The sequence below is a fragment of the Taudactylus pleione genome, unplaced genomic scaffold (genome assembly GCF_031769625.1).
Source record: "Taudactylus pleione unplaced genomic scaffold, aTauple2 ptg000064l, whole genome shotgun sequence".
Taxonomy (NCBI): domain Eukaryota; kingdom Metazoa; phylum Chordata; class Amphibia; order Anura; family Myobatrachidae; genus Taudactylus; species Taudactylus pleione.
In genome coordinates this window covers 5,805,557-5,818,857 of record NW_028284466.1, presented here as the reverse complement: position 1 = coordinate 5,818,857, position 13,301 = coordinate 5,805,557, and the positions used below count along the sequence as shown (strand labels likewise).

General features: G+C 41.7%; 1 protein-coding gene across 1 annotated transcript in view; it reads right to left on the bottom strand.

Moving 5' to 3' along the window:
• Positions 1 to 5,078: 5,078 nt before the first annotated feature.
• The window catches only part of CD40LG (CD40 ligand), a 49,325-nt gene continuing 41,102 nt past the window's right edge, over positions 5,079 to 13,301 (bottom strand). Inside the window, exon 6 of the mRNA XM_088465854.1 lies at positions 5,079 to 5,464. Within this exon, the coding sequence (XP_088321980.1) occupies positions 5,079 to 5,464 (386 nt within the window). The remainder of the gene's footprint in view (positions 5,465 to 13,301) is intronic.

Here is a 13,301-nt window from a genome sequence, read left to right as displayed (position 1 = left end):
GCTCCGCCTTTCAGCTCCTGCAGTGGGTGATGGGAGAAACATCATGACGTCTCTCCCATAATGCAGAGCCGGACCGAGCAGGCGGACGGAGACGGAGGATTCAGGTAAGCCTGTTTTTTATGTTTTGTATGTCTGTGTGTGATAACTACTGGGGGCCTGCATAAGGGGGACCACTACTGGGGGTGCCCTGTGTAAGGGGCACTAATGGGGGCCTGGCTGCATAAGGGGGGGTCACTGGACACTAATGGGGCCTGCATAAGGGGGGGGCACTGTGTAAGGGGCACTAATGGGGGCCTGACTGCATAATGGGGACCACTACTGTGGGCACTGTGTAAGGGGCACTTCTGGGGCCTGCATAAGGGGGACCACTACTGGGGGCATTGCATACTGGGGGTACTGTATAAGGGGCACTCCTGGGGGCCTGCATAAGGGGGACCACTACTGGGGGCACTGCATTGGGACTGTATAAGGGGCACTGCATTAAGGTGCACATGGAATGGAAAGGAATGTTCCCAGAGCGACGAGAAAGGGGTGTGTGTCATGTTGACACACCCTATTATTCAGTGTCCATGCCCCTTGTGGCCACACCCAATTTTGGCACATGGGGGGGTGAGCTCCTTTTTTTAAATTTGCCCTGGGCTCGAAATACCCTAGTTATGCCTCTTGTAGACATTACAAAATGAATAACATCAAACACACATACTTAATGTAATTACACATTTATTTATATGTACATCAACAGTAATAACTTAAAAACTGTACAGATTTTTTTTATTTCAGTTAACAACTGTTAAAAAGAAACTGTAGAAACAGTATAAATAGTTATATTTTACATACAAAAGTACAGAGATTCTCAGTCTATGCATGTTACCACATAATCTGTAACAACTAACCCAGCATTAATAAACTTAGAGAATGTCCTGTCTCATAGGGGCTTATTCATCATCACTAATGCTTTAAGTAATGGGCCTATTCATTATCAGGGGTCCGATCGGACCGTCATATATTCAGCAATCTCTGAAAAATGAAAGTTTTTGGAGCTTGCTTGCTGGAACCAACTCCATCTTCAGATGGCGCTGTTTCCCAAAGCCCAGCTCCTTCCTATGGAGTTGCAAAGAGAGATCTGAGCTGATCCCTCCATCACCTCCTCACTGTAAGACCGGCAGCCATGCGTTCTGTATGTTTGAACTCAAGTCCCGCATCTGCTGTAGGCCAGAGGGGAAGAGGCAAGTAGCACTGATACTTCGATACTGAATTCCTCCGCTACTTTAGTATCCACCAGCGCAAAACACGGCAAGTTGGATACTTAAGTATTGTGGCCCCATAGAGTTTTTAGATGATCAAATTTAGGCCACACAACCTGAATGACATGTAAAAGAAAGATTTGAAGTCATTATGGACTATGGGGTTAGTGCAGTTGATTGATATACTGGGGCTCATTAGCATATTGTATCCACTGTGGGGTAACATGTTCATGTAGTGCAGTATTGCAGAACAATGGGCTTTGACTGTGTGAAAAGAGTGCGGAGAAATGAGTGTGTTGTATGAGATGATGCATTTAGAAAATGATCAAAAGGGAGCAAGTTGTATGTTGAGAGAATTTATGGTACAGTATGTGTAAGTGATATCTAAAAGTGTAAGGAGAGTAAATGTATGGATGAGTCTTTGTCAGACAAGTTAGTAAAACATTGCAATAACCAAGGAGGGTAAGGTCATGCACAGGATGTGCAAGATAAAATTATTGTTGATAAATTTACATAAATAATTTTTCCTAGATTATAATATCGCAACTCATTATTTTAGGCAGAAACTTCATTGTAGGTGTAATACTTATATTTTGCTTTGTTTTTATTATAGTTTTAATGTGGCAGAATCGTCTTCGGAGAATAGCAAAAATTCATCATTGACTCATTGGATAAAGTGATTAGAGATGAGCAAAGCATTTTAACAAAGTTTAGGTTTCTTAAAATTCTATTTTTCTTCTCAGCCAGGGAATTAGTTAGTAAAAGTAACCTGTGAATTAGGAAGACAATTGTCATTTAAAAAGAGGTAAAAAAATATTTTTTTACCCACTAAACATGTGTTTCTAAAGTACATTTTCTGGTTAAAATTAGTATATAAAAAATATTCGAGTTGATTTGGGAAAAACAGAATAAATATGGCCAATATCGCATATAGTCCTGCCAGCCGGATCAGCATTTTGTTCATTCCAACCACAATTACAGATAGGGGTTTTCAAGTTGAAATAATCATGAAAATAAACAGAGATATAATAATACTACATTCCAGTTGTGGCACTGGAAATTCCTCATTCAGAATGCAGAGAATTTAAACTCATAGGGGGATTCAGTCTATAAAAGTGGTAGAATATGCAAATGATCATAAAACTTGCAGGAATTACTTCATAATTTTACATTTGAAAATATTAATTTACTACATAAAACTCTCTTTTGTTTGTCCTTATTTTAGTCCTAATAAAGTTAATTCTTAAACAGATGTTCTAGAGATGAACAAAATGCTTAACGCCAGTCCATTAAATATTCATCCAATTACATATTTGGCTGGAAAATGTAAAATATTTCACGAGCAGACTTCAGCCTTAAGTGTACCCAGTCCTTTCCCAACCACACAACGCAGCAGACTGAATTGCCCGTTGTCGTCCCAGCTGTAACCTCAGAGAAACGTGTCTTCACAAAACGAACGGCACATCAAAAGCAGAACTCACAATTGTGCAGCTGGAATTTAGTAGTTCAGCAAAATGGCCTCTCCTATAGCAAAGCCAGATCTATGCAAAATATTGCAGCTGTTTCACAATCCAATAGTCTGTTTTTTTTAGAACGCACAATCTTAAGATAACGTAACAAATAACCATTTTTAATTCCTCTGTTACTACACAATGCCCCCCCCCCTCCCTCCCGATGCACACAGAAAAATGACAGGGGCTATGCTGCGGCCTCCTGGGTCAAGCTTTCAACTTAGTTTCGTCGTTTGTGGGATGAGCTCAATTTAGATGAGGTGAGGTAACTGTGAAAGGTGTTTTTTTTTTTTATTTTTTTTTTTATAAATGTTCAGTATTGGGATTATCTTTTAAGCAGTTTACCATTGTGGCAACATGAGTGTTTTATTTCTGACCTCTGTCCTTCATTACCAGAGGAGTCTCTTATGGGGAGACATATCAACAATTGTAAAGAGTGGAGATGTTGCCCATAGCAACCAACCAGCTTCTACTTATCAGTTTAGAGAATGTACTTGATACATGCTAGCTAGAAGCTTAATGGTTCCTTGCTGTGGACAACTTTTCCATGTGTCTACTTCTCCACTCTTTAGCATGCTTGAGACATCTCCCTCCAAGTGACAAAGGGTTGTATTTATCAATGAGTTTTATCATTCACAATGACTCGTTGCGTATGATAATGGTGCTCCAGCCAATCAGCTCCCAACTGTCATCTGTTTGAAAAATGACATTTGGGAGCGGATTGGCTGGAGCACCATTTGTCAACATTTTCTCTATGGTAAAGAACAGCTGGAATCAATCATGTGACAGGTGACATGCAGTTTAAAGTTAAAACCAAAATCTGGGAGCCGCTGTCATGGGTGACCCTCTGCTGATGTAAATGCCTGTCTTGGAAATGTGTTTCTGTGTGTGTCATCTTACTAAAGGAATACATAACTGTATACATCATTAACTTATGTCAAAGTGCAATGCAATGTTAAAATGATTTTTTGTCCTTGTGATTTAATTGCTGCACTTTCTCTTTAGTAAATCTTGAAGAAAATGTAATTTGCACTAGTGTTGCTTCTAACAGTAGAGACCTGCGGTCGTGCTTCGGAATGAATTTCCACACTAACATATAGGCCCTTTCTTTTGTAAAGTCATCATTTATATTAAGGGACCCAATTATCAACGAGTTTTATCATACGCAACAAGTTTTAAAACTTGTTGCATATGATAAATCATGCTCCAGCCAATCAGCTCCCAACTGTCATTTTTCAAACAGATGAAAGTTAGGAGCTGATTGGCTGGAGCACCATTATCATATGAAACTAGAGATGTGCGGGTTCGGATCTTATCTCCAAATTATAGCAAGTTCGGGTTCTTTCGGATTTCTCTTATTGGCTATCGAAAACACGTGACAGCCGGATAGCCAATATGATGTAGTTTTTGAGATCCAAAAATATCCGAGTAAATCCGAGTAAAATCGAAACGCACATCTCTATATGAAAAGAGTTTTAAATCTTGTTGCGTATGATAAACCTCGTTTATAAATGAGCCCCTAAGTCTGGTAGTAAGCTTTTCAGCTACTAGTTGAGATTTGGTGGGGTGTGATCGCCTATTATATCAGTATTTCTCTCAGAGGAGTAGATCTCTGTAATTATTTTGAGTCTTACAGCATTAACAACGCAAAGGTTAACAGATAAATCCTCACATCTGCTTATGGCAGGGGTTCCCAACCACGGTCCTCAAAGCACACTAACAGTTCAGGTTTTAAGGACAAGTGTGTTAATTGATACCTCAGTTATTTTGATTTAACCTTCTGTGCTTAAGCATGGCTTTATGGTATGGTTCTAGGTTATTTATAGCTATAGGTCATTGTGCACATTTATGATCGAAGTTCTAAGGGCAGTTCATAACGAGACAGTAGTAAAGAAGACACAACAGCAAAATGTTTTCTCAGTAAAATCAGACAGACATGAGAGTTTACACTTAACATTTCAAGTTTCTACAAACGTCCATGTTTCCCACCAGTGAATCAGTTCACTGAAAATGCGCTGGAAAAAAATGTTACTGCTCGGGGGAAAAAAACATTTAGGCAGAGCAAAGTAGACAGTTTTATATTAAAATCTTTTTACACCTGTGAAAATGTCTTTTTAAATGTTTCATGTTGACTTTTTTGTTTGATCCAGTAAATAGATTGGTGAATTGATTTTCCAAAAACATAGCCAATGGTCCAAAATTGTGAAGCATTCCGTGAACCAAACCATTGGAGATTTGCCTATCTCTAGGAATAAGTACCAGACTGATGTTTTGCTGTGTTAAAATACAATGCAATATATTACAGTAGCTTATCATTTACAGATCAAGAAGATTCTCCGAGCTTGAACATGCCAAAGTACGTAAATTCGGGACTGTAATTGACGCAGGATGGATCTGTCACACTGACAAATATAAGATCATTTTTCTTCAGCGTAAATGCAGCTCCCAGTGGCGCTGAGTGCAGTGCGCAATTTGCGGTCTGTGAAATATATGAGTGTGCCCCTTTCAGTAAAAGCCTTTCCTTCTCATGTGGTCTCTTCAAATAGATGTACTGGACAAATGGAGCATTCAAAAACTGGGTGGAGTTTACACAAAAACTGACTTGGGAGTACACATAGTAAACCCCAGGCGTATCCACTCGTAGTTTGCCATTTATATACGATATTTGATTTAGCATGGATAAATAGCCTTTTTGCTGCCAGTGGAGACCTGTGAAGACAAAAAGCTTTGTGTTACCACTAACTGACATTACCATAAGAAAAAAAATTTAACAAACATTCAATGTTTTTGAAATAATCATTTTGTAATAACTATAATTCAAATAAATATTTTTTATGCAGAATACTAGACATGTGACAAATCGGTGATCCATGTAGGTCTAGGAATAAGTTATTTACAATAGATCTACGTTGGCAGATCTCAGGCAGTGTGAGGCAAGGAGCCATCCATGTGTATAATTTAGCTTCATGTGGGTGCCCCAATTAGATGGATCCAACTACTGTACTCTAATGTTGCACACACCGAGGAATGTATTAGGATGCTCATCTGCCGCTTTGCAAGTCAATGCATCCATGTACAAAGACACAGCATTGGTCGCAGACCATTTGATTATCGCAGTTCTGAGTAACCATATGATAGCGCAGAATGAGCGTGGGAACTGAGACGCTGGAGCCATTATATTGTGTCATGCCAACAGTAAAGCATCCTGAGACCATTCTTGTGTGGGGTTGCTTCTCAGCCAAGGGAGTGGGATCACTCACATTTGCCTAAGAACACAGCCATGAATAAAGAATAGTACCAATACATCCTCCAAGAGCAACTTCTCCCAACCATCCAAGAACAGTTTGGTGAGGAACAATGTCTTTTCCAGCATGATGGAGCACCTTGCCATAAGGCAAAAGTGATAACTGAGTGGCTCGGGGAACAAAACATCAAAATTTTGGGTCCATGGCCAGGACACTTCCCAGACCTTAATCCCATTGAGAACTTGTATTCAATCCTCAAGTGGTGGGTGGACAATCAAAAACCCACAAATTCTGACAAACTCCAAGCATTGATTAGGCAAGAATGGGCGGCCATCAGTCAGTATGTGGCCCAGAAGTTGATTGACAGCATGCCAGGGCGAATTGCAGAGATCTTGAAAAAGAAGGGTCAACACTGCAAATATTGACTCTTTGCATAAACTTAATGTAATTGTCAATAAAAGCCTTTGACACTTATGAAATGCTTGTAATTTTACTTCAGTGTACCATAGTAACATCTGACAAAAAGGTCTAAAAACACTGAAGCCGCAAACTTTGTGAAAACCAATACTTGTGTCATTCTCAAAACTTTTGGCCATGGCTGTAGGATCGGATCCTCTCTGTAGCTGTGTGTTGGCTCAGGTGAGTGAGATGGATGATGGACAGGTGGGTGATATTATTATTATTATATTATTATAAGGATAACAGATTTATTAGACATTGATGATGAGAATGACAAAATAAAGATAATGGAGAATGATGATGAAAATGGGCATTAGCGATAAATGATAATGAAAGGAGAGTAATGATGTAGACTGAGGGTTTATTGATTGAAGGAGGATGATGAGGTTATGGAGAAAGGTGATGAAAGGGATTTAATGGAGAATGATGGTGATGAAAATGGGTTAAAGATGGAGGACAAGAGGTTAATGATTGTTGGATGAATGTTCGCTATTAATAAAGAAATATGAGTGCACATGCTATTGAAACGTGGTCACACATCTATAATCAATACAGTGATAAATGATATTCCTCTCTAGGTACTCAGTACAACAATTTGTCTTTGATTACGTTGTGATTGCCAGTTGCCTGTCTGGCACAGATAATTATTAGGCAGTAGTGCTGCCATTAGTGGCCTGGGCAAATAATTATTGCCCTCTCAACCTCTTAAGAAAAACATCAATGTACTTCAATCAGAAAATACAGACTACCCTGGATGTGGAGATGTTAGGCGCTATTTTTAAGCAGGTTCAGTGATGTATGAAAGTGATGATAGTTTAGAGCCTAGGCAAACTTTTCTTATTCTATGTGGGGTAGACTTATTCTTTACTGATCTGTTATAGTGAAAGACAATACTGTACCTTAAACTACACCTAATAGTAAGCTGATCCCTGCATAAAAAAGGCATATTTTACACATCTCTATGAGAGCTGGCTGAATACAGGCTCCATTAAAGGGCTCATTTATCAATAAGTTTTATCATACGCAATGAGTTTTAAAACTCGTTGCGTATGATAATGGTGATCCAGCCAATCAGCTCCTAACTGTCATCTGTTTGAAAAATGACAATTGGGAGCTGATTGGCTGGGAAACAGTTATCATACTTAATGAGTTTTAAAACTAATTGCGTACGATAAAACTCGTTGAAAAAATGGGCCCCTAAGACTTTTGATTGCGCTGTGTAAGTTAAAATATCACCTAGTTGCAGTTAACCTGATAACCTGTATATCATACGTGCTCTTTATTAAAGAGTCAATTTAGCACCATATAATGTGCTGCAATACTCAATATATTTTTAGTATGGTTTTGAGTGTAAAACCAGATAGCTGTCATAGAACAACCAAGAAAAAACAAGTAAGAAAAAAAAAAAACGTTACAGTATTGAGCCATTAGTCTTCTGCATATGAACCAGGGGCGTATTTATAATGGGTGCAGGGTGTGCGGTGCACACTGGCCCCTGGGTCCAGGGGGCCCGCACCGCACACCTTGTACCCATATTATACTTACCTCTCTGGAGTTCCACATCGGCACCGGTGTCAGCGCTGTAAAAACGCTGGAAAATGACTGCTGTGGCCATTTTCCCGGCGACCTTCGCATGTGCTATAGACTCTGGGCACACTCTAGTGCCCAGAGTCTATCAGTGCAGCACTGGCCACGCTGCGCTCAGTGCCCTGCTGGCCGCCGGACTGAGAGGAGGGGGCCTGTGACAGAGACTGCACATGGGCCCCATCCTCTCTTGAAACGCCCCTGATATGAAAAGTGCTGTGTATGTGACCAAGGAGAGTATAGTCCTGCCTCACAGGGCCGGGTTAACGGGTGAATGGGGGTGGGCGACATGGGCGGTTGTCCATGGGCCCCCACACTTTAAGGGACCCCACACCCACCAGGGTTAAAGTGGGCCGGATCAGTAGATGGAATCATTTTTGCCTCCGCCGGCCCACCTAACCCCGGCGCCGCAGGGAGGCTCCATTAGCCGGGCGCCCTCTGAGATTTTGTTACCAGCGGGCACCCGGCTCCTTCCCCACAGCGGCAGCCGGAGCCAGAGGCTGGAGCTCACACCTGACACCGGCTTCCGGCTCCCGCACTGCACTATGGGAGAGACGCCATAGTTCAGAGGAGCAGCCAGCAGACCGGATGGCAGCAGATGCAGGAACGGGGCTTAAGGTAAGTATTAATTTTTTTTTTGTGTGTGCCAGCGGCTTCCCAAATGAGGGCATTACTACTGGGGGCAATACTCAGGGAGCATTACTATTGGTGGAAATACTTGGGTGGGCATTACTATTGGAGGCATTACTTAGGGGCCTCTACTACTTGGGTATTACCAGTGGGGGCATTTATACAGGTGGCACTACTACAGGGGGTATTACTATTTGGGGCACTACCACAGTGGGCATTACTAGTGGGGTCACTACTAATGGGGGCGTTGCATAGGGGGCACTGCATAAGGGGCAGCACTACTGTGGACTCTGCAAAAGGGCACTATCACAGTGGCCACTGTCACTACTGGTGGCACTGCATAAAGGGGCACTACCACTACTGGGGGCACTTCATAAGGGCACTACCACTACTGGGGACATTGCATAAGGTGCACCACTACTGGGGGCACTGCATAAGGGCACTACCACCATTGGAGGCATTGCATAAGGGGCACCACTACTGGGGGAACTGTATATGGGACACTACCACTACTGGGAACACTGCATAAGGGGCAGTACCACTACTGGGGGCATTGCTAAGGGGTACTACAATACTGGGGACACTACATAAAGGGCACTACCACTACTGGGGACATTGCATAAGGGGCACCACTACTGGGGGCACTGCATAAGGGGCACTACCACTACTGGGGGAACTGCTTAAGGGGCACTACCACTACTGGGGGCACTGCATAAGGGGCACCACTACTGGGGGCACTGCATAAGGGGCACTACCACTACTGGGGGCACTGCATAAGGGGCACCACTATTGGGGGCATTGCATAAGGGGAACTACTTCTGTGGGCATTGTGTAAGAAGCACTACTACTGTGGGCATTATGTGTATAAGGGGCACCGCTACTTTTGGCATTGTGTATAAGGGGCACTACTGTGTGTCATAACATTAATAAGGGGCACCAGTACTATGTGGTATAATGTGAATTGTGCACTGTGGGGCATATTCAATTCCAAGCGAAAAGTCCCATACTTTATGCATGCAGGACTTTTCGCCTACATCGTTGGTTTTCAATGCGGAAAAGTATCGCGCGCGTGCCTGCTTTCCCCCGTATTCAATTAGAAATCGGCGAAAACGGACCTCGGCGAAACACTAACTTGCAAAAAATGTACTGTCAGATTTGGGGAAATCAGGCTGACACCCCCCAAAAGATGCACTGACATTGGGGATCACTCTAGATACCCCCCCAATAGCCCTGCTGAAGGTATTTGGGGTACTTAAATGATCTCAACAATTGCTATTCAGTGTCTTTGCATAAGTGGTGAAGAATAGCATTTAGCATTTTTTTTGTGGTGAAAATAAGCAGTCCCAGCAAATTTGGGGTACCTGAAAAAGGGTTCTAGCATATTTTGAAGTTGCTAAAGTTAAATTCTAATAAATCCACCTGCCGCAAGCACCTGCAAACTTTTTTGGGGTGTTGTAAAGACTTTTTTTAAACTTTTTTTTAATGCAGTTTACCTTTTGGGGGACTGTCCCAAAGGTGCAGGAGGGTTTCCGCAGCTTTGCACCCCAAAACCCCAGTTCTGCACTTTTTTTCGACACCTATTCATAGGCGGAACTTTTTTGCAGGTCTCATTGCATTGATTTTCCGCACCGGCGAAAAGTCTTCGGAATTGAATATGGAGGAAACTTTTCACATGGCGAAATGACATCACTCATGATACTTCTCCGCAGGAACTGACTTATCGTGGCTAATTGAATACGGGCCTATGTGCGGTGTAATGTGGATAAGATTGTGCAACTGGTGAGTAGTATTTCATATGGGTACCTATATGTGTGTTTTTTTTTCCTGTGGGTGTATATTGTGTCTTTTTTTCTTGTGTGTGCTTGAAGTTTGATTTCTCTGGGGAGACAGTGCTAAAGGGGTTATGTCACTAGCTACAAGCTTAGCTTATCGCTGTTTGTCAATGTACCGCTTACGAGCAATACGGTCCCCATTGCGCATACCCCCATTAAGTCCATATTTAATAGGGACCCCCACATGTTTGTTGCCCAGGGGCCCCCACAAACCTTAATCCGACCATGCTGCCTCGGGCACTACAGTCTTTAGACATTTCCATCCAGACTAGATTTGTACACAGACCCCTGTGTTTTTGTTTGATTCTAAATCATCATCGTGATTTTGGTTTTGAGAAAACCACCCTCAAGTGTTTTGGTTCGGTGTTGGTTTTGTATTTCTTAGAAAATCTATAAAAACAGCTAAAACCATATAACTTGGACCTGCTTTGTTCTTATAGTATTATTAACATCAATAACATTAATTTCCAGTCATTACCAGTCAATTTTGTCCACCTGACAGCACCTGAAATCATGATGGAGGGAATTAAATGTTAACCCAAATATGCAAGATCCATTTTTACATCCAAGTTCCAAACTTGGCAGGAAGAACCCAAGATCCCAAAGTGATCCGAGCAGGGACTCTGGCCCTGATTCAGAACCGGACGCTCTGACAGAGCGCTCTCTCTGAATCAGGGCCGTCCCTCCTCCTTTTTGGAGCGGCCTCCTGGCCGCTCGCATAGCTGTGGGTGACCATCGCGACCATCGGGCTTGCGACGAGACCCTTGCGGTAGGGTCTCGCTGCCGCAAGGCCTGGAGTGCTTTTGGCTCTATCAGAGCTAAAAGCACTCCCACTGACATCACTAGTGATGTCAGTGGGGCCGGCCCCAGACAGTAGGCGTTCCCATGGGAGCGCCTCCGTCTGGGCAGATACGCCCCCGGTACGGCCACCAAAGGGGGCTTGCTGTCAATCACCATCGACAGCATGCCCCCTTTGGTGCGAGACCCATAACGACGGCTTGGCTGTAGATATAGATCTTAATGATCATGATATTGTAGAATGACACATGGAAAAAAACCCTAAATGACTAAATAGCACAATAAATCATGTAGAATATGTATACGTGTCCTATCAAATAGAACATACATAGAAAACCATAAAAATGGATGAAAAAGCTAAGAGAAGATAGAAATAAGAATAGGGGAATAAACATCACTGATCTGTAAAGAGGGACATATTACATAAATCATAAATAGAAGAAATTACTCAATAATAATATATGATACCCAAGAAGAATGTCCAAATAGAGAGATCAATACCTCAAAGTTACATATTCATACTCACAAAAAGTGTTTAGTATAACGAAATCTGGGTAGGTATATACAGTTATAAAGAATTCATAAAAAATTAATAGGTCTTCTGCATAACTAATTGTTCTCAGGGATAGTTTATCATGTAACGACATTCAATTAAATAGCCTCATTCAAACCATCTGGGAAGAGGGATGGAGCATATACCATCTTCTGATCGAGGAGGGGATAAATTTAATAAACGATGTTCTAAAGAAATATATTGGATGTTGAAGTACAATTCCCTCTTCCCAGATTCTTATTTCTATCTTCTCTTATCTTTTTCATCCATTTTTATGGTTGTCTATGTATGTTCTATTTGATAGGACATGTATACATATTCTACATGATTTAGTGTGCTATTTAGTCATTTAGGGGTTTTTTCCATGTGTCATTCTACAATATCATGATCATTAAGATCTTGATCTTTCGATCTAGAAGCCAGATGATATACAGCAGGAATATATGAAACACGGAGTTTCCATTGTGTCAAATGATGATAACTCACCATTATTCACCATTAGTGATGTTACCAACTAAATTTTTTAGGTGTCTATGAAATCAGACCATTGGACATCTATATCAAATTTTCTTGTATGCTGTGTATTGAGAGTCCCGATCTAATGATCGGATGGAATCAGGTGAGTAAACACAAGGCCATATGGGAATTGGAGTTCTGATCTTGGTGGCTTCAAATTGTCTTGGATATACAGTATGTTTACAGCTATGTCACGGATCACGTAATTGATTACGTGAATCATGTGACTTATTATTATCTATTAATAATGATGCTCTGAACTATGTTTATAGGTGTTTATGAAACTAGAGCTCCGGAAGGTTGTATTAAGAGTCCCGATCACATGATCGGAGACAATTAGATGACTGAGCATGAGACACCATGGGGAGTTCTTATTATGGTGGATGTAAATATCCCTGATACTTGTTCACAATGATGTCAGTGAACATGATTGGTCATGTGAATCATGTAATTTTGTAGTGACTTGTGGGAAATGTAGTCCGAGGTATCTAAATCGGACTTAGCTATTTGACTTATCTACCATTGAAATTTGACTTTGGATGCATCTAGCCCTTCCCACCCCGTTGGGGATTATGTTAGATTCTGGGAAACTTTAGTTTTTATTTTTCTTTATGCTAGTAACATCCCCAGATGTGATCTGACTTCTATGTCATGTGACCTGGTGTATAATATGTGACCCATATGTCTCCTATTATATATATGTGAGACAGTCTAATAGAGGATGTGCCTGTATATCCGTGGCATCCCGCGTGTAAGGCTTACCCATGAATGTCTTCAATCAGCTCCATGTTCTAGATACTGGCGACTCTGAAGTGGAAATGAGTGATGGTTTCCTTTTGCCAGCCGCACAGTGCAGCCGCACTGACCCGATATCGTCCGTCACTCCGGCTGGGACAGAGGCGGGAGCTAACGTCCGGATGTCTGGGTAT